At 46.6% G+C, this 20,016-nt stretch overlaps 2 protein-coding genes across 5 annotated transcripts; one reads left to right on the forward strand and one right to left on the reverse strand.

The window, feature by feature from the left end:
* Positions 1 to 393: 393 nt before the first annotated feature.
* Positions 394 to 13,361, reverse strand: LOC124474587 (methyl-CpG-binding domain protein 5-like). Of its 4 annotated transcripts, XR_006956844.1 has the most exons (11): positions 13,280 to 13,361; positions 10,792 to 11,399; positions 10,567 to 10,669; positions 10,009 to 10,186; positions 7,610 to 9,847; positions 5,770 to 6,023; positions 4,485 to 5,633; positions 4,199 to 4,272; positions 3,379 to 3,454; positions 2,218 to 2,887; positions 394 to 1,658 (listed from the first exon to the last, which is right to left on the reverse strand). XR_006956844.1 is itself a non-coding variant. In XM_047030893.1 (10 exons), the coding sequence occupies exons 2-10, from the start codon at positions 10,902 to 10,904 to the stop codon at positions 2,816 to 2,818; spliced, it is 4,206 nt and encodes a 1,401-aa protein (XP_046886849.1). In that variant the 5' UTR covers positions 10,905 to 11,399; positions 13,280 to 13,361; the 3' UTR covers positions 394 to 2,815. The 4 variants fall into 4 exon arrangements, 3 of the variants coding, with proteins under 3 accessions (XP_046886849.1, XP_046886848.1, XP_046886850.1); XM_047030893.1 differs by having other exon boundaries at positions 394 to 2,887; positions 4,485 to 5,582; XM_047030892.1 differs by having other exon boundaries at positions 394 to 2,887.
* A 456-nt stretch (positions 13,362 to 13,817) lies between these two features.
* Positions 13,818 to 19,839, forward strand: orc4 (origin recognition complex, subunit 4). The gene is made up of 14 exons (XM_047031300.1): positions 13,818 to 13,911; positions 14,228 to 14,293; positions 14,383 to 14,459; positions 14,626 to 14,716; positions 14,891 to 14,966; positions 15,049 to 15,134; positions 15,266 to 15,314; positions 15,467 to 15,618; positions 15,793 to 15,966; positions 16,076 to 16,162; positions 16,258 to 16,366; positions 16,549 to 16,644; positions 16,726 to 16,793; positions 16,937 to 19,839. The coding sequence occupies exons 2-14, from the start codon at positions 14,237 to 14,239 to the stop codon at positions 17,117 to 17,119; spliced, it is 1,305 nt and encodes a 434-aa protein (XP_046887256.1). The 5' UTR covers positions 13,818 to 13,911; positions 14,228 to 14,236; the 3' UTR covers positions 17,120 to 19,839.
* Positions 19,840 to 20,016: the final 177 nt, after the last annotated feature.

Here is a 20,016-nt window from a genome sequence, read left to right on the forward strand (position 1 = left end):
TAATTTGTGTATTTTATGCTGCAATAGAGCCATCTGCTGTCTCATTACCCAGTTCATGGTGTGTCTGCTTGTATGTGCTGTACCAACAGCCTTGAGGAGCAAGAGCTCTTCCAGTCTGTCCATTTGTGGAACACAACATAACAAAAATAAATAAATAGGATAAATATGTAGCCTACACATGAAACCATACGTTTATAGCTCAGCACAAATTGTAATCTGCTGATTTTGTAGGACTACTGGGAAAATGTGTCAAAACATAGCATCAGTGTGAGACTTGTTTCTTGTGATTTTTGACTTCACCACTAGAGGTGAGCATTGAATTAATAAAGGAAAAACACAAATCAGCTAAGAAAATGTTCTAAGCTGTCAAAAAAAAGCCAATTTGACATCAAGTTTTCAAGTAAGAGTGACCAGTTTTTAATATCTTAAACATCTGTGCAACATTGTTCAAATGTTACATCACTGCATGACCTGTAATGTTCACAATATTTACAAAAACATCTGGTTACACAAATCATAAAAATCCAAACAATTAGAAATTATGGACTCCAATAAACTATTACTAACACACACCAACGCAACAAGTGAGATCAAGTGCACATCATACTTCACAAAGTCTATTTTTGTAAAGTATATATTAGTGAGAAAATATATACTTAATTACAAGTTGAAAACAACCCTGACAACAAAATGTTTGTAAAAGTTCAAAGAGCAAGCAAAGGTAATGGAACACAAGGTAAAACAATAACCTCACTGGCATATCCAAAAGAAAACTAACTGCACATACTCACACGCACAATCTCAGTGAAAATAAAATGAAGACTATATTTGATCTTTTGAAGGAAAAAAACATGTTTTGTTGCTGACCTGCGTGGTCAAGAATACTTTCAACTGAGAAAAACAAACAAAACAATCAGTTTAACAAAGAGGACGCTACTGGATCTTGGTGTCTTTACAAGGTCAGAATGGACTTTACCAAAAGAGCACGTGTTCTCTTGACTGCAGACATCCCCCATCATCTTGAAAACAAAAAAGTCGGAAATGCTTCTTGCTTGAAGTTACAGTAGTTTGATAAAACAATGTAAGAAAGCGTATTCTGCACCAAAACAACTGTGAACGAGCCCATTGAATGGAAACCCTCTGAAATGCGTAAAACCTTGTCTACTTTGTATTGCACTTGACAAGTGTGTAGTGAATTGAAATACTCTGTAACTATAGAAAAACAAATATTACAGTAGCTGGACTGATTGCACAATCATGTACAACCTCTATTCCACTGCCGTTTTGTGATAACCTCATGTCGTATTTTTATCTTTGCTCCCACTTAACACTGACAGAACACTGAAAGCCAAGGTCTCTAGGGGCAGGTAAGAATTTCTTCATGACGCACAATCGTTAATTTCAACAAATCCACAGATGTCTTAACTATCCTAACTAACTGTCTGAAATAGTGTTATAATATTGTCATAATTAACCATACAGTTTCTGAAGCTGACGTCTGTCTGCATTCTTGGACTGTCATGGACTGGACTTGCTTGTCCAGGCAAGGAATCAATACTCTATTTAAATACTACACTTCCTGCAAGGATCCAATAAGCAGTTCTGGACCAGTTCTGGACATTTTAGCAATCTTCTGTTGCAACAATTAGCTCGCAGATCTGTAAAAACAAGGTCATGTGTTAAAAAAGCAGACTTTTAAATAAAGGAATATTGATGTTAACTGCTAACAGAACATTGTACAAAGATTATTCCCGTGTAAAAAACGCAGACACACATAAGGCTGGAGCTTTTAACTCTTGGTAGTATTATTGCCATCTAGCATATTGTAAAGCTTACAAATAAATATGAAATACTGTACATGAATAAGTTATAACATTAAACAAACAAAAATAAAAAACATTTAAGGCCTCCAATTGAGAAATTATTTCACCATTTCTGAAAACATAGGCAGTTAGTGTTTTTTTTCACAATCTAGGCTTAGGTCGCATACTATATTGTACAGTACTCTTCAGGATGGTTACTCTATCTTCAGGAGAACTGGCAAGACAATGATAATAATAATTGAAAATCATAAGAAGGATGACCACAAAATCATATTGCAACAGCTGAATGGTCTTCGACTCCAATGTAGCCTGCAGTTGGGTGAGTTGAGTTAGAAGCACAGACACGCGTTCGGCTGGTAAGGTTCATTCTGTTTGAACATAAACGAACGCTTACTTGTGTTGAGTGGCTGTCATTTTTCAAGGGGTAACATCATGCCTGTTCACCTGCTGTTTGATACAAAAACAGCAGGTATAATCGAAATTGTATAAAAGCTTTACCCTATGCATTCAGTCTCAGTGACTGTGTACCGAATAAAAACCAAGACATTGGTACACCTCTGCTTTGTTTTGTACAATAAAAGATAAAATTTGCATTAAGTACGCTTGTACATGACATTATTGTACAATATTTACAAACTTTCTTAATATCATGAAACTTCCACATTATCTATATACATATTGAAAATGTATCAGAAATATTTGGACTGTCTATTTTCTTAAATGTAAGATTTTTTTTTGTCATTTTGTTTAATATCTTATTCTAACAAAAAATAGTTATTCAGCGAGCTGTAGACAAAATGCAACCGTTGCTTACAGTTTCTAAACTGTATTTGTGATTGGCTTTTCCAGCACCTTCAAAGTCAGTCAGGGAATAAATGGAACAAGAATGTACCACTATCCATATTGTAGCACCTGGTAGGGTTCAAACGGCACAAGGCTTGGTGAACGTTGTTCCAAGGCTGAGTATAGTTCTTAGAACCACGCATTCAATGTTATCTGGAGATCTTTCTTCTCTTGGGCTTGGGCAGCTTCACCTGCTTATCTCTTGAAGGTAACTGATGAACCTGTTAACAGAGGATTGCTACTATTAGGTCATAATCCATAACGTGTACCACACATTTCCTTTAGCATGCATTTAACGTAGCTTGAGAAAACATGCTAAATGCTAATAGTAACAGTAAATACTCTCATGCTAATGCTATCTCACAAAGAGGGGGACCAGAGCCAGGCCTCCCTGTCAGATGTGGACTGATAAGAGATGTGAGCCGGCAGGGCAGAGTTTGAGGGGTGCTGCGGCGTGTTTATGTAACCTTCTGACTGGCATCTCCCTGCTGACACAAAGACAGGCCCTAGGGCTGTCTCTGCTCAGCTTAGCCGGTGGGGAATTGCACACACAGAAAATATATCTAAAGAGAGAGAGAGATAGACAGAGAGAGAGAGAGAGGGAGAAGAGCAGGAGGGGGACGGAGGATAAAAGGGTTGGGAAAAGGAGAGTAAAGGAAGAGAGAGAGAGAGCACGAGAGAGGTGGGGAGAGAGAGAGAGAAACATTCTCACCGTGCCCGACATCTTGTCCAGCTCACTCATGGCCTCGTGTATAGCAGCTTCTAAGTGATTATTCAACTTCCCAACTCTGGTCGAAATAAACGAAGCAATGTTACAACAAACAACGACACGCATCTCATCGGACACTTTTCAGCCCTCTGTTCTAATGCGAAAATTCTAGCTGGAAGAATTCTATAGGCTTAGAATTCTATTAACAAATCCACAACTTCCTCCATGTAGACGAGAGGAGGAGATGGAGAGTTCTAGGAGGAATTGAGGGTTCCTAAGGTGAGGGAAAGAGGATGAACAAGCGCTGGTTTTTAATCTCCAGCAGTGACTGTGGTTAACTTTTCGAGCTAGGGGTGGGGGGGTGGGCTAATGGTGGGCTTGGCAGGGCAGCTGCTGTGTAGTCACACACAGCACAGGCCAGGTGAGCCTGCGGCCAGTGCTATTCACCTCACCCTAGCCACCAGACTGGAGCTGGTCTGGATGGGGACTATTGAGGGGATTACATTTTTGTAATTTTGTTTTTAACCACAGCATACACACAAGAGTATCCTGTTTCTGTATGCTGATGCCTTTCTTTATAAGAGCTGGATGTCAGGGAAGGAGAAGAAAACACCAAGGATTTGACGGGGGTCAGATGGCTGAGTGGTTAGGGAGTCGGGCTATGAATCAGAAGGTTGTTGGTTTGATTCCCGGCCGTGCAAAATTACGTTGTGTCCTTGGGTAAGGCAGGAGAATGTCCCTGCACTTCCTATAAGTTGCTCTGGATAAGAGCATCTGCTAAATGACTAAATGTATATGTACTATATGTTTGATGGCAGCTTACTTTCTGTTCCGTTTCGTGGCTCTTTCAAGTGCCTCCAGGTCATGAGTTAGTGTCTTCAGTTTCTCAGGCTCCACCTGGGCGAAACAAGCAAGAGCAGAACGTCAGTCTCAACATCATCACACCGTTCTAGTGTTTCTTCTGCCTTCACTAGCCAGACGCTAAAAAGGAAATGTCAGATCTCATATCAGTCCCTGCTGAGTGCAAACAAATCAAATACAACATTTCAAACCGCACCCCATTTTCACAGACACAGCAAAGTGATTCTCCTCACTAGATTCCAGCTCACCTTGCCCTGGTCTCGGAGCTGCAAGCTGGTGTTGTGCACCTGTTCCTCCCCGGCCAGCTTGCCGGGCCAGGAGGGGAAGCCGCCCCACACCAGGTCCCTCATGTTGAAGCTCCTGGGCCGGTACTGGAGCAGCTCGGACGAGGGCGAGTCCGGGTGGCGCAGGTCCTCCTCGCTGCTCAGGCTCTTGGTGTCGGAGGGGCTGGGCGCGCAGCCGTTGAAGTGGCCGTTGTAGTGGCCGTACTCCTTGGCCAGGGGGCCCTCCAGGCTGGTGGAGGAGCTGGGAGACTGGTCGTCCCCCGTCAGCTCCTGCCTGTGGGGCCCCAGGCTGTCTGCGTAGCTTCTCACGGAGAACTGGGCCCCGCCGTTGGCGTGGGCGCAGCGCTCCACCATCTGCTCCAGGCGCTCCTTGTAGTTGAGGGTGGGCGTCCTGCCGCAGGCGTTGAAGCGGAAGCCGTCCTCCAGAAGGGGGGGGCCGTGGTCTTGGGAGCCCTCAGCCGGCCGCTCCACGCAGGGGCTGCTCCTCACCTGGGTGGAGCACTCCAGGAACTCCTCCCCCCCCCAGGGGGCGCCGTGGCCGTCCAGGCCCGAGTGAGCCTCGCCCTCCCACTGTCCTCTGGGGGTGCCGCAGCCCGGGGACCGGAAGTAGCCGTGGGCGTCTGGCCCTTCGCCGGTGCTCTTGCCCTGCTCGGGGTTGTTCTGGGGCAGGCTTGGCCTGGCCTGCCTGGCTCTGTGCTGCTGGCTCAGGGCTGCCTCGGCCTCCTGGCGGCCCCTGTGGCTGTGGATGGCCGCGCCGGGGAGGCTGAGCGGATCCCCTATGGAGGCAGTGAAGGCACTCATGGCGCTGAGGGCGGGCACGGGGCTGGTGTTTGTGGTGCCGCTCACCGTGGTGGTGATCACCACGTGCATGCCCTTGCTGGCGGCGTCCACCACCGCTCTGTAAATGGCGTCCACCGACTCGCCACCGGCTGCCGGTAGCCTGTCAGAGGCCGCCCCCCCCGGGGGCAGCCCCTCGCCTGGGCCTGGCCGCTCCCCCCGCGCCTCACCAAACTGCGGGTGGGAGAGCATGCCCTGCGGCTCGGGAAGGGACGCCATCCCTGCCTGGGAGTTCATTTGAGTTTGGGGGACAGGGACATTGTCAGGTAAACACACCTGAAACAAACATTGAGCATCAAGTCTGTTGGGTCAAATCGAACAGCTAAATTGCACTTGTCGAGTCAAATGAAACAGCAAATTCGAGCTTATCGTGGTCAAGTTAAACAGCAAAATCGATAGCTGTGGTACAGACCTGGTAGTTTTGGTAGAGACAAGCCATGGAGTTGGAGGAGGAGCTGCAGTCTGGGTAGAGGACTTCAGAGTAGACCTGGGAGCCCTGGAACCTGGGGTGGCCCTGCAGGCTCTGGTGGTGGAGGGACTGGTGCTGGGCCTGGCTGTGGTGCTGGTACACCTGGCCACCACCACCACCACCCCCCCCACCGTGGTGGAGCTGCAGGCTGACCAGCCGGGGGCTGCGCATACCGCAGTTGAGGGACGTCGGGTCACCTGTTTGAGAGGGAAAGTGAACATGTCATCAAACACAATGTTTGAATGTCAATGTACTACCTGTTTTATGGTGACATAATAAGACGTTGTCAGAATATCCGTTATTTTATTTTTTTCACCAGTTTTGTCTACACCGTGGAGAATGTGTGGAGAATGGCGGAGGAGAGAGAAAGGGGAGAGATGGAGAGAGGGGAAACGTGTGTGTGTGTGTGTGTGGTGTATGTGTGGGATATGGCCTGTGGCCGGCCACACTAGCTGGGAGGTGACTGGGGCAGCTGGTGCAGTGCTGCAGAGTTAGAGAACTAGCTGGGCAGCTGCGTGCTAAGCTCTCTCTCCTCCTCTTCATCTCTTCCTCTCTCTCTCTCTCTCTCTCTCTCTCTCTCTCTCTCTCTCTCTCTCTCTCTCTCTCTCTCTCTCTCTCTCTCTCTCTCTCTCTCTCTCTCTCACTCACTCGTTTCCTGTACGGCCAGCAGCCGGGGATCAGCCACTGCGACCACCCGCTATGATATAGCGATGGCGGTTGCCGAGGAAGTTACTATGGTAACCGCGTGATGATTGGTGGTGCTGTCTGAGGCTTTCGGGCAGCAGCCCGGAGGCTGGGGGTTAGAGGGACATTATTTAACAGGCCAGGGGAGGAGGTCAGAGCCGGGGCCTGATGCTGGACTGGCTGGCTGGTGGTGTGATGCAGGGGACAGAGGGAGGGAGGGGCTGTGGGCATGAGCTAAGGGAAACATGTGACCAAGCTGGGCAGATAATAGTCCATTTTCAGAGCGATATAGCCATGGTTTAGCTCCACTACTGATTGTAGGTGTACCTCGCTGTTTATGAAAGTACACCTTTTGAGACGGTGGATCTATCCTAGCATTGGCATGAGGGAAATGGAACCATGTCTCCACCAAAGACATGAAGCCTGGACCAACGACGCACAGTGAAGACTGAACTTCGCAGCACCTCTGTAGGAATAGCTTACCACATATTTTCAATGGCGTTTAGTCTACGAAACTGAGATGTACAGACTACACGAGCCAAATACAGTCACATTCAACACTGCTGGCAGAAAGAGGGAGAGAAAAAAAACTAAGTCTAACAAAGTCTATTCAGTTATGTCAAACCACAGACACGTAGGGCCTAAGACCCTTCAAAGGCTGCTTTCCCGGCTCCATTCACGACCCACCGTTACTATAGCTACCAACTAGCTCAGAAAAGCTTTTTAGTATATCTGGGCTGTGTTTCCCCCCCCCCCCCCTTTCCTTTCTTAACGAGGGAGGCAGATCCTATTTTCGTGTTGATCTGAAACGGAGCTGGTGCATTAACAAAACAAAGACAGCACTGGCTAACCGTCGATGTGTTCTTAAGCCTGGTCTCAAAATGTGAACGGGCAGCATCTCCTTCTCCACGCAAAGCATTGGGAAACCTTAAGAAAAATTATATTCTTCCCCAAGCACTGCCAACTAACTACCCCACAGAAGACTTAGCCCCAATCCAGTGTGAAACTATTTGATTCACCCACATAAATGGGTTGAATCTGACACTGAGAGAGATTGTGAGGCTACTGTGAACAGAACACCCTTCTCAGTGGCCCTTACCTGGATTAGAGAAAGGCTGGCCACAGCTCCTATCGTTGCTGTTGACAGCCATAGCCGACTGGTTGGTATGACCCAGGCTGCTGTGGAGGAGGGTCTGCTGCTGGGGGTGATGGCTTGGGTGGGACAAGGGTGGTGGGTTGATGTTAGCCTGCCCCAGAGCCAAGCCGTCTGGGCCTCCGGGCCCACCAGGCCCCAGAGGGCCACAGTTCCCCAGCGATGCAGCCTGCATCTGGCTCATCATCCCTGGGAACTGGCTGTGGCCTCCTAGGTCCATGGTCTGGCAGTGCAATCCATCCCCCTGGCTGAGGAGTCTCTGCTGGGAGAGGAAACTTTGCTGCGAAACTGCTGGAGCCATGTGCCCATCGCTGTAGTGCATCTGACCTGGGCCGGCCGGCCCTGGCCGGTGGTTCCCAGCCATGTGGGAACCCTGGCAGCTCATAGACTGGAGCAGCTGGGCCATGGAAGTGTTGGGCGGTAGCCCCCCGAGCCGGGCCGCCTTCCTCAGCTGTTCTGCCGGGCCGTTGGGCATGGGCCCTCCCATGGCAGGCTTGTTGAGCATGTTATAGACCATGCTGTCGTGGTTAGGGGTACTGTTAGCCTGCTTGCGCTTGCGGAGAGGGTCTCTCTGCTGGGCCATGAGCTTGTCCCGAAGAGCGGCCCTTCCGCTCTGGCCCTCAGACATGGTCAGCAGCATCGTGGAGTTGGGGGGCAGCATGGGGTTTAAAGAGCTGTGGCCCTCCGCACTCCTAATGGCGCCCAAAGGGCCCGGATGACCACTGCTGCTGTTACCGCCCGTGTTCCCACCCCCACTCCCCAGGCCATCTGCGCCCCCCAGGCCAGCACCTCCACCACTGTTGCCACTCAGTTTGTTTTGATTTGCTAGCTGTGCTTTGGCTGCTGCTGACAGTAAGCTGCTCGCTGGGAAGGAGGCAGCATTCTGCTGATTCAGTATCTGGTTGAGAGGCATCCCCAGCAGGCCTGGGTGGCCCTTCTGGGGGGCACTGGTGCCCGAGGTGGGGGGGTACATGGGGTTGTGCTGGGTGCTGATGGTGTTACTCATCCCAGACAGAAGCTGGCTGGGCGTGTCTTTGTACTGGTGGAGGGCGTCGGGTTTGGCTGAGGGGCTGGAGGGCATGGCAGGGCGGGGGGAGCCCATGGCAGACCTGGGGGAGCGAGGAGGAACCTTTATGCTACCGCCCGGAGCCTGGGGCCCCGAGGGCATGACGAAGTTGCCGTGGTCGGAGGAGGTGGAGGAGGACCGCGAGCGGTGGGGTGAAGCCTCTATCCTGCCCAGAGGCGGCCCTGCCATGTGCACTGGGGAGGTGACAGGGGAAGGGGACATGGAGGCAGTGGTCTGGTGAGTCCGTTGAGAGTGGCCCATCGGCCCAAGCTTGACTGTGGGTAAAGGTAGGTTGCTGGGCAAAGGGACAATGGCAGGGGGGATGTTTACATTCATCATTGGTACCTGAGAGTGGATACTAGGTTGGAAGTTGGAGGTGTTGGAGTTTGTGGAGCTCTGACCAATGGACTTACTGGGGATGGGGTCCAAGATGCCTAAAGGGTCTTTTTCAGAGGTCATCTGCTTTTTCTGGAGGGCGCAGGAAGGAGGTATCGCTGGCGGGGGCCCAGGGTGAGGGGCTGGCTGTGTTTTGTGGTGAAACGGCATACGTGGCATATCCAGACTTGGAGGGAAGTTCCCTCGGGGTTTGTTCATGACTGGGCTTTTGGCGGTGGCAGTGGGAGAGAGGGGCGTGCTAGTCCTCCCTGCCATAGCGAAGGATGGCTGGGCTGCAGGAGAGCCGTGAAGCAGCATGGTAGGTGGGGAGAGGCGGGTCCTGCTACTGCCGTGGATGGAGCCGGGGCCGGGGCTGTGGCCTCCAAGGAAGCCACAGGGGTTGTTCCGAGGATACCTATCTGGGCTGCCCAGAGAGTCTGTCCTGGGAGAGAGAGAGCCTTCCCCAAACAGCTGAGAGCTGGAGGAGGGTGGAGTCAGCATGGCCCCGTAGCCCAGGCGGTACGGAGATTTGGGGACTTGCTGCCTGGGGTATCCAGGGTAGAGATCCTGATGCTGCTGGGAGCCGCTCATCTCTTGTGGGTAGTGCCGTTGCTGGCCCGCCACCATCATCATTTTGAAAGGGTTCTTGCAGTCAGGAACCCCAGAGTTGGGCAGCGCCTCTTGGGGCCTGTTCCTTATTGCTCGCTGTGTTGTGGAATGTGTGGAGGCCATTGCTGTTGAATCTGTAAAGCAGATAAGAAAACTGTGTTTAAAACTGGGAACATAAATATGATGGTTCTTCGATTTCTTACAATAACATAGCCAGGATATTTGTAATGGGAGGGGGGGGGGGGGGGCATCAAATAGCCGTCCCGATTAAAGAGGTGGATAATGTGGTACATACTTGTACCTCCCCCAGGGCTGGTCAGGGTCAGAGACGGGTGTGTCTCCATACTCTTGTGTAGCGTTGCTACAGCCAGAAGCTTTCTCTTGTGGATGCAGAGTTTGGTGACATCTTCATCTGCCCTCACATCCTCCGCTGTCCTCTGTTGGACCGCAGCTCCGGGATCGAAGTTAAACACCTGAGGACAAAGAGAGAGAGAGATAGATGTATATAGAGAGAGAAACAAACGTAAACATTCCATTCTACGTTTGCATTTGAACATTGACATTTGGACTTCAACCTTGAATAATCATGAAGTAAACTTTCGACCTCCTCCTTAGAAGAGAAATAAACTGGACGCATCTGGATACCACATAAACAGCCTTCCACCCAAAGTAACTTTCCACCAACTAACAGTGCAACAAGGCCTTCCCCCAAAACGCATGTGCATCCGGTCACCAGCTTACCAATAATGAAGCCCCTCACTGTGCTCTAAAGTCACCCTTAATCTTTGGCTGCATTTGGACTCCATTCAAGCTCCAACTGACAGAAACCCCCAGCTGGTGAAAGAAGCCTTACCCTGGGAAGGAGAAGTGGGCACTCCAGGCCACACTTACAGGTCCCATCTGTGAGCAGGTAGGTTTTGACCTGCTCTTGGCTCGACAGCACAGATCCACTAGGGCTGCAGGTTACAGGGGAACAAGATGAAAATCAAATGACTGCCGCAAGGCGGACCGCAAAAGACATCAGGTTATGGCGTTCACCTATTTATGTCACCGTAAAAAAGGTGGTTGAGGGTCTTACCTTATGTAGTGGACCCCACTGGGATCCACCTTGCGCTGCCAGCCGATGGGGACCTGGACAGGGGCAGTCTGGCCTTGCAACCCCCCTCCCTCACGATCCTTTCCTCCATTCATTGCTCTGGTTTTGCACACAACACCTCAGAGGATATTACACGTCAGCCATTGTCTTCACAACACATGTCATCGTTGTCTTCCAATGGGGAGGCCTGTGTGCTGCAACTTCCCTTGCACAGTTTGATGCTTGGCGGTACGGGCTGGATCAGGGGTGAGGCAAGCTCCCTGCTAATTTTACCCTTTAAGGTCCTTCATGGCCACCCTACTAAATGGCAATAAGAGTTCCATAACTCTATCTTCCATTCAGGGCCATAGACACCGACTCCGATTCCGATTCAGGAAGACCACGCAGCAACATAGGTGAGAGCTGGAGTGAATCATGGGGAAAAAACACTGTGATGGCCCATAACTGGCCAGACACATGTCCATCGGTTTCAGAGATTCAGATTCTCTCTCCTTTTACGAACATCAATTTGACGACAAAAGTAGTTTTCCTTCAGTGACTCCACACCCCACGAGAGATGACATCTTAGTGTTGTGGTATTCCCATGGTTCCTGAGTAGAAGTAAAAAAGCATTCGTGAAAAATAAGACAGAAAGGATTGAAGTGAGATGTGATCCCCATTAAGCGGTTTTAGCTACAGTTTACAATACATTAAAGGTTGCATTCAATTGAATCAATGCTCTGCTTAGCTACAAACAATAGACCAGGGCTCTTGTTTTTGATGCCATGCAGCTGCCATAGGCTGGCCTTGAATGTGAGAGGGCTGCAGTGTCATGCCCTGGCTAATCCCTGCCCCAGTGCTGACTCATAACTGTCCGTCTAGAGTCTACATGGACAGGAGATCTCAATCACACAAGATGTATCTGGAGTCCAGGTATTATGACCATTCCGCTTAATGCTGACCGCAGCCTTCCGCTACAATTACGCTGTATGATAATTATACTCAATTGCGTGCTGTGACAAAGACGAACTGAAGGGCTTTACTCATTAAGTACAATTTTCACAATTACAGCAGTGACCACAAACATAGGTACTCAGTGGACACAAAAAGTCATAACATACAGAACATTTAGCTTCTTAGCTTCATGTAGAATGACACAGAACATGTGTGGAGTCATTGCACAAGCCTAGGGGGTTCAGGTTAGTTTTCCAACAGAAAACATTGTCTTACTTTATATATATATATATTTTTGAAATGCTGCAATGGGACAATTGAGTAGGCAGTCTGACAGATATGAGTTTGAGTGCGTTGCCAACTCAACGCACCAATAAGGGTCATAACAATGTTTAGCCCTATATAACAGTTCTATACATTTAGAGCTAACAGTTGACTATTGTGAATGCAGTCTCCGTGTTGTGTCCAATGCAGAAATGGCAGGCTTCACTTCTGTGATGAGAATATTCGTGTTTTGGTATCGAACCAAATGTACATTACTGGTCATTTGCAATTGCTCAGGGGGGGAAACACTGTGACTTTCTCAAAACCACCTTACTGACAAAGTGAAAATACACGGATAAACGCCATGTAATATAGCTTTATTTCAAGTTGCATTTCAATTTCAGCTACTGCGCAGCTTTTTTATTTTGCAGCCTTGGAAAAAGATATCCAGCTGGGTAGCAAACTACAAAGTTAACTAACTATATAGCCAACTGTCTAGATAGCACGCTAACGAACCAAAACAATGTAGCTAGAGCTATGCTAGCTCGCTAACACAGTTGACGTTTGCTAACTTGCCGAGGCCACAAGCTAATGCGACTGAAATTTCAGATAGCACGGTTCCAAGATAATTAGCGACTAGCCTAACAAGCGGGCCTTTTGGCTTCGTAATCGTAAAGGCTTTCTGTCCGAGTGCCTGTCTATACTGCCAGATCGCATTGCTTTGTATCTTAGGCTAGCTAGTAGGAAATGAATTACAGTCAACTAAAGCAGCCAAGCTTTGTAGCAAAATAGCAAGTGCACTTACGTTAGCAGAGTAACTAGCTAACTAACTAGCCAACACAAACCCTACTGTTGTTGACAGGCACATACTTTCAACTTAATTCCACGGTAGAAACACTACGATTACATCCAGACATTATAGGTCGAACAATATTTTCGTGTGAGTAAGTGTTGGGTTGCTTGAGTATGTTCTTACAAAGTATCCCTATCTGAGTCCGATCCAAAGAACTAGGCTAGCAGAGCTTCTACAGTAGCTGGCTAGCCAGCAATCGTGTTGAGCTAGCTAGCAGCGCTGCGTTGCAAAGCGAAGGGCTAAAGAACCTAAGGCTTATGCTAGCTAATCTATTCCAAAGTAAAGTATAAACATTACTTTCACAATTCTTCCAATATCAAACGAATTTGTTAATTGATGTACGTGCTAATAGAGTGGGTTTCAACAAGCTGCTGTGAGCTTCTGTCTCTTTAAAAATAAAAATAAAAAGCCCAACGTTACCTATCGACAACTGTCTCTGGTTCTCCTAGGTTTGGGATGTGAAGATGGAGTGGCACAACGCGCTTGCGCTGCAGAGGAGTGGAAGATAAACCAAGAACATGTAGCAAAGTCAAGATCTGCACGAAGTGTGTACTTTACTCAAAGACAGTACACAAGTCGAAAGTATTTGTTAATAGTAAATAAATTACTAAATTATCAATTTGACGTGAACGAATAAGAATGTGTGGTGACAATATGTTTATCACGACCACCACCACTGTTTAACTGTATCACGTACACACACAGAGGACGTAACCTCTCACTTATTGAACTGACAACTCCTCTTTTAATACAAATAAATATTGTAGTAGTCACCCTCAACTATTATCATGGCCAGGTGCACATCCTAGTTGCAATTGTATCTAAATGTCAAAATACTTTACATAAAATAAAACTACAATTAAACACACCTACACGCACACAAACTACCAGGTGCTCCACATAACCTACGTTGAATATTTAATGTTTTCATACATCGTCTTAGCACTTTACCCGGAAATTGGTTAGAGTTGGAGACCTCGTTTCAGACGGATCTTGGATTGTTTTGAGTTTGACTTCCCGCGAAGACGACAGCACAGCGAAGTGATATCTAGGTTAAAAGACAAACTCTTGTTTTGCCTGCATTAGGCTGGGTCATTTATCATTTATGAACTAAGACCACCATTTGATAAAGAATGCTTAACTGGAAATGTTAAAGCGGGCCTGTCTTGCTTTTGGCTGAGCTGCTGTAGCCTATTCGTGGTTTAACCAGATAGCTAGCTTGCTAACGCGTGCAATGTAGTTACTGTATCTAAAGAATTGACACATTAAACTAACCCTTAACCTTGCTGCTGCTATTATCACATGGAGCTATTATCACATTTTAAGTTGCGTGACACTACTGTTGTGATAACTGACCATGTTTTCTAGGCTGGTGGAATGAGTAAACGAAAGGTAAAGGAATTGCACCTAACAGTTGGAGAATGCATCTCACAGGTTTGTATGTTTTTAGGCTATGGCAGTTTCCTAATCATCAGCGCATACGTATTCAAAAGGTTTGCTAAGCCGGTATTGTCTATTTTCAGGTTCAGCGGCTGTTAAGAGAGCGATTCTGTCATTTCAAACTTCCCAACGAGCCACAGGGAATGGAATCTCAACACAAGTAAGCCTGCCAGTCTCTTACCCCTAATCCAGAGCTGTAGATTTGAATCTCTGAAATCTTTCTTGGCTACTGGTCCCTGGCCACACAGTGCTGGACAGGTGGCAACTTAATGATGGATCAACAGTTGATGTGGACAGTGTGTAATTGCATTGTCCACATCTTTAAGACATCTTCTGGAGCTTCTTAAGAGGACTGCGGTCCATGGGGAGAGCAACTCTGTCATCATCGTTGGACCAAGAGGAGCAGGGAAAACAATGGTACTACAGTGTTTCCATATATTCAGCACAGGCTGCCTTCTTGTCCACATTAGCTTCACTTGGCTGTGCCATCAATCATTGTTCAGATCCAGAGAAATCGTCTGCAAGCACAATACCATTAACATTTTATTAATAACACAAATAAATATGCTCCTCCTCTGACCCCCTTCTCAGCTCCTGAATTGTGTCTTGAGTGAGTTGCTGGAGGTGAACGAAGTGAAGAAGAATGTCTTACAGGTTCATCTGAATGGTAGGCAATCAAAACCTCTGACATAGGACTCTGCACCGGCTGTCCAGCATACCATATTAACAGCTTCCTCCTGTCTGTGCAGGCCTCCTACAGACTGATGACAGAATAGCCCTCAAAGAAATAACACGCCAGCTTCACCTGGAAAATGTGGTCGGGGACAAAGTGTTTGTAAGTGGACACAACCACCCATAGAGAATCAGAATGTTATGGTTGTGAGTGACCCGTGCTCTGAAGTCCAGCACAGCCTGTGTTTGACCTGGGTGATTCTCCCTGGGCAACATTGTCTTTTATTTATTTAGGGCAGTTTTGCAGAGAACCTGGCCTTCCTGCTTCAGGCATTAAAGAAAGGTACCTTTTCAGAATGTATTTGGCTTATTTGTACAAGGGTACTACTGGAAACACCAGTTTAAGAGGTGTATTTTTTGTCAATGACACCGTTTTGTAATGTGGCTGTGCTGTTTGTTGTGGACCTTCTAGTGTTACTTCTCTCTAATGTCCAGGTGATCGTAGCAGCAGCCGTCCTGCCCTCTTCATTCTGGATGAATTTGACTTGTTTGCTCACCATAAGAACCAGACCCTTCTCTACAACCTCCTGGACGTCTCCCAGTCTGCCCAGGCCCCCATTGCTGTGGTTGGACTCACCTGCCGGCTGGTATGTCCCCCCCCACCCTCCAGCTACCTCTTCACTATCATAAACACCTCCACCAATGTTCCTTCATCTTGATTTGGGCAAGATAGTAGTCTAATAGTCTTAGAAATTGCTACGCAGGTGCTCAACACCCATGTTCATGTCTCCACCACCCTTGTTTGCGTCTCGGTCTTCCAGGACGTGCTGGAGCTGCTGGAGAAGCGGGTCAAGTCCAGGTTTTCCCACAGGCAGATCCACCTGCTCAGCAGGCTGAGCTTCACGGGGTACCTGGAGGCTGTGTGCACCCAGCTAAGCCTTCCCCAGGACTTCCCTGACCCCCGCTTTGCTCAGGACTGGAACGCCAGCATCAAGGTTGGAGGGGAGGGGGGGTACGGTTGCAAATAGATTGTGGTAAATTATGCTGTGGGGAAGAAAAAAAATATATGTAATTGAAGAGATGGGATTTTTGTCTCTCCCCCAGACACTGTGTGAAGACAAATTGGTTGTGGATGTTCTACAAAGACATTTCAACTCCAGCAAAGACTTCCGTTCTCTGCATATGTTACTGGTAAGGACACGTAGTGTTTCATTTGTCATCACATAAACATCAATTCATTCTCACCTTGACAAAGAGTAATGCATGTTCTGGGTTGTTCTGTGCAGATGCTTACGTTGAGCCGTGTGACTGTATCAAAACCCACCATCACAGCCACAGATATCCTGGAGGCCAGCAGAGTGTGCACGGTCGACTCCAAAGCCAACATTCTCCATGGTAAAGCCCAAATGTGTCTGAGGGCAGATTTACCAAACCTCCTATGTATTAAAGCTCAGTTGCTCCTGTCTCAATGAATGTCACACTTCAGGGTGGATGAGATTTCCGCTCATCTCCCGACAATGAAGACACAAGTCCCATCCAGTTGTTTAAGGAAACTCAATACTTTGCCTCTTTCTCAGGTCTGTCCATTCTTGAACTTTGTCTGATAATTGCAATGAAACACCTAAATGACATCTATGACGGAGAGCCCTTCAACTTTCAAATGGTTCACAATGGTAATCAATCAAGTTCTTCTAACTACAGTTTGAAATTTCTCCGGCCAACGCTAATACTTTCGACTATTCCCTTTCTTTTAGAGTTCAAGAAATTTCTGCAGAGGAAATCCCATTCCATTCATAATTTTGACAAGCCAGTCGTACTAAAGGTGCTTATGAGCGATCGCTTAGTACAACTAGTATTGATAGACAGTAAAACAAAAACAAATCCAAAATCAAACCTTAATTCATACATTTACAGTTAAAAGATGGTATCTTTGGATGTCCTTGTAAAACACTTCATCTCTTTCAGGCATTTGAGCACTTGCAACAGCTAGAACTCATCCAGCCCATGGATGGGTCTACAGCTAAGGTCCAGAGAGAGTACCAACTCATGAAGCTCATGCTGGACCACAGCCAAATAATGGAGGCCTTGCAGAAATACCCACAATGCCCCACTGATGTGAAACAGTGGGCAATGTCTGCGTTTGGTTGATGGTTTGTTTCTGGACAGTTCCCACTCCACCAGAAGGATAAGGACCAAGCTGAAAGAGCACTTCCAAGTCACTGCTAAGTCATCAAAACGATCAGAAATGTTCCAGAAGCCTGCTTTTCTTGCACCTGCAGGGGGAGTATTGAGCTACACTGGAGACACTTCATGCTGCTTTTCTTTCAAATATCAAAACGGAAGCTTTGGTAATAGACATTGTCAACTCATTTGTATTCTAAAACATTTGCAGTTTCAGTAAACCAATCATTTTGAAGTATACGTTTGTGTTGAGCTGTACATTTGTATTGAAATGGGGATTGCACCATAGTGTGGACCTAATAGCATGTCACTGGAAAGATTCCCGAACCAAGACACCATGTAGAGCAGTCACTATACTTTATTTCAAGGGGAATAGCATACTATTTCTCTGTACAATATTTCACAATCACTTCTAACCAGGCCACTGAAACACTTGGTGAAATTCTCACAAAGCAATTAAATTGGCAAGTCCACTGGGTAAATGTACAGTCAATCGTGCCTAATATGCACTGACTATCGGCAGATACTGAGAGTCCAAACAAACGTATTTGAGCGTTTGGACTTGTTTTAGAGGTAATGCGTTTACAGAAAAAACACTGCTGGTCAAATCCCAGGGATACATCCATGCTGCCCTGCTGGAATAGTGTACCAAAGGTATCAATGCTGTAGCATCTGGGCCAGAGCTTGGATGTCTGAGGTAAAAATCTGTTCATTCAAGGTTGCCATGTGAGGAGGCTTCATCAGACCAGTTTGGAAAGGAAGAGAGCCTTATCCGGGGAAGGAAAAAGTGACTTGGTTTGGGCCATGATGACAAATTAATACAATTTCAAAATACATATTTATATATAAAATAAACAGCAAAAAACGTATGGAATAATACATGTGTAATATCTTGTGATAAAAGGATAGAAACAACCCCATGCTCTTCACAATCTAAAAACAACATTGATATTTATTTACATAATGTGCATTATTACCATTTAAACTGAACGTGTAAAATGTTTAGTTCCAGTTTCAATGTATAAATCAACTCAGAATAAAAGGCCCATGTCGAAGTCATGGGGTGTAGAATGCCTGTACAGAGATTGACGTTGTGAAACCAGGATGTTTAAGAAGCTGTAGGGAGAAAAAAAATCTGCAGGAAACTGAAACATTGTCAAAGAACGAGTCGCATGGCTACGTTTATTCTCTGAAAAGAGTATTTTTGGAATCTCAAAAGCCTTTTGATGTCACCTTCCCTCACCACCTGCTCAAAACCTCCAGGAAAGGATCTGAGAGACTTTAGAGGCCCGCCTGATGCCTCATTATTCATTTGTAATTACTTGAGATTGATGACCTACCAACAATGCCTTTATGTGCTATTGCTGTGAGCTAGTGTTCCAATATGCATGGTTATTCTCATTACCTTCCATCCGCCATCTCATCTCGCCCGATAAGCACTTCTTCCTAACACATTCCTAAGATCTTGCCTCGCACTGCCATCCAGTGAGGTAAAGGAATCGTTGTGTATTATTTGAATTGGCACCTGCCCTCCCTTCCCCTAAGATCATGACAAGGTCAATGTTTTAAGAAAAATGCTACAGATTGGTGACAATTTTGCACCTGCAGCAATGCTGAAGTATACACACTGCACCTGCACGTGTTGCATATACAGGTTCAAACTACTGTAACTTAGAAAAGCATAGTATTGTTGGATCCCTGAACATTGTTGTGGTATCTGTTAAAAGACAAAGTGTGAGGAGAGATTTCAAACGTGACCGCACCAGTGTCAATGCTACTCAGATGAAAAGCTGAGCCGCTCAAGCCTATAATGGAACACATTCACAAATAAACCCCACGAGAACTTTTGAAAGTCCTGTCGCCCAGTATCCATTGCAGTAATGTGGCATAGGAATGGCACTTGGCATGAGTGTGAGAGAGAGAGAGAGAGAGAGAGAGAGAGGGAGAGAGGGAGAGAGAGAGAGAGAGAGAGAGAGAGAGGGAGAGAGAGGGAGAGAGAGGGAGAGAGAGAGCCCCTCCCGTCTGGAAAGCAGAGGAGAGGCCATTGGATAGATTAAAGCTTCCTGAGGTGCATCTCAAGAGACATCACAACAGACCTTGCACAGGCCAAGTGAAACCACCCGGAACAGATTACAGATGTCTTACCATGTGACCGTATGGATCGAAGCGTAGCTAAATGTACACGTGTCACAGCTCATACAAGAGGATACGTATACCAAAAAGATAACTGAAAAAGGCATGCTCACATCATTAGATCGACTACTCTGTAGACACAGCAAATCATAATAGGTAAGTGCTTTTTAAATAAATACTTTAAAATAATATCACTGGTAAGGTGGCTAACAGTGTAAGAAAAGAAAAAAAGAATATTCTAAAACCAAGTTGCAAAGACAAAGGAAAAGAAAGTTAAAAAGGAGAAATCAGCAATAAAAAGGCAGAAACACTGGTGTGTATGTATGGCCATATTTCTCTTGGCATACGTCTTCAGAACTGCTGCGAGTGGGCCTGCCATGACTTAGAGCCCTTGACCAAGCTCTATACCAACCCCAAATCATCTGAATAGTCATGTGGATTGTTTGCGTTAACGAGAGCAGATGTGAAACTGAGGTATACCTTGTTGAGGGAGGTTCATGGTTGTCATAGTAGTAATGCTTCCAAATGTACACCCCGCCCCCCCTCAAAAACAACAAAAATAAAAATAAGAACCCTAACTTGATAGCATGTTTTTCTGTTGATATATGTACAGCAGCATTACACTAAACATTCAGAAGCTGTTTCTTATTGGCATTAAATTAGTAAGTCATATAAACACAAAAAATAGTGTTGAAAACAAGTTGCCCTTTTTATACTGAAATGAACTGAGC

Source organism: Hypomesus transpacificus, chromosome 12 (assembly GCF_021917145.1).
Source record: "Hypomesus transpacificus isolate Combined female chromosome 12, fHypTra1, whole genome shotgun sequence".
Lineage (NCBI taxonomy): Eukaryota > Metazoa > Chordata > Actinopteri > Osmeriformes > Osmeridae > Hypomesus > Hypomesus transpacificus.

Excerpts from the sequence above, each read along its gene's own strand:
- LOC124474587 (XM_047030892.1), bottom strand. The coding sequence starts at position 10,904 with ATGAATGGAGGAAAGGATCGTGAGGGAGGGGGGTTGCAAGGCCAGACT. Across the intron at positions 10,670-10,791 it reads AGTGGGGTCCACTACATAAG|CCCTAGTGGATCTGTGCTGT; the intron begins GTAAGACCCTCA and ends TGTAACCTGCAG. Across the intron at positions 6,024-7,609 it reads CCAGCCTTTCTCTAATCCAG|GTGACCCGACGTCCCTCAAC; the intron begins GTAAGGGCCACT and ends CCTCTCAAACAG.
- orc4 (XM_047031300.1), top strand. The coding sequence starts at position 14,237 with ATGAGTAAACGAAAGGTAAAGGAATTGCACCTAACAGTTGGAGAATGC. Across the intron at positions 16,367-16,548 it reads CAAAGCCAACATTCTCCATG|GTCTGTCCATTCTTGAACTT; the intron begins GTAAAGCCCAAA and ends CCTCTTTCTCAG. Across the intron at positions 16,794-16,936 it reads ACAAGCCAGTCGTACTAAAG|GCATTTGAGCACTTGCAACA; the intron begins GTGCTTATGAGC and ends CATCTCTTTCAG.